Source organism: Penaeus monodon, chromosome 29, assembly GCF_015228065.2.
Source record: "Penaeus monodon isolate SGIC_2016 chromosome 29, NSTDA_Pmon_1, whole genome shotgun sequence".
NCBI lineage: Eukaryota > Metazoa > Arthropoda > Malacostraca > Decapoda > Penaeidae > Penaeus > Penaeus monodon.
This window is the reverse complement of record NC_051414.1, coordinates 25,738,497-25,738,769: the sequence shown is the minus strand read 5'-3', so window position 1 is coordinate 25,738,769 and position 273 is coordinate 25,738,497. Positions and strand designations below refer to the sequence as shown.

At 38.5% G+C, this 273-nt stretch overlaps 1 protein-coding gene across 1 annotated transcript in view; it reads right to left on the bottom strand.

Moving 5' to 3' along the window:
* The window catches only part of LOC119591792 (mucin-17-like), a 10,983-nt gene that overhangs the window by 5,767 nt on the left and 4,943 nt on the right, over positions 1 to 273 (bottom strand). Inside the window, 1 exon segment of the mRNA XM_037940536.1 lies at positions 19 to 114. Coding sequence (XP_037796464.1) covers positions 19 to 114 — 96 coding nt within the window.

Below are 273 nucleotides of genomic sequence, written 5' to 3'. Positions count from 1 at the left end.
ACACTGCTGATGCCTTACTTTTCATGGACTATGATTTCCTCAACATCTATGGTTACTGCAGGACCCGATCTTGTCGTTTCACCGACGCGAACTACAAGGTTTTCGGGAAAGTTCCTGTAAAGGTGAGAGTTTGATTAGAAAATATGTAGTGAGATTGCCTTATAGCAGCATTAATTTTTTCAGTATTAAGATAACTGTGACTGAGACATTAGCATTAACATCACATCTTGCACACATATTTCACAGCATGTCACAGATACACAGGATCATAAA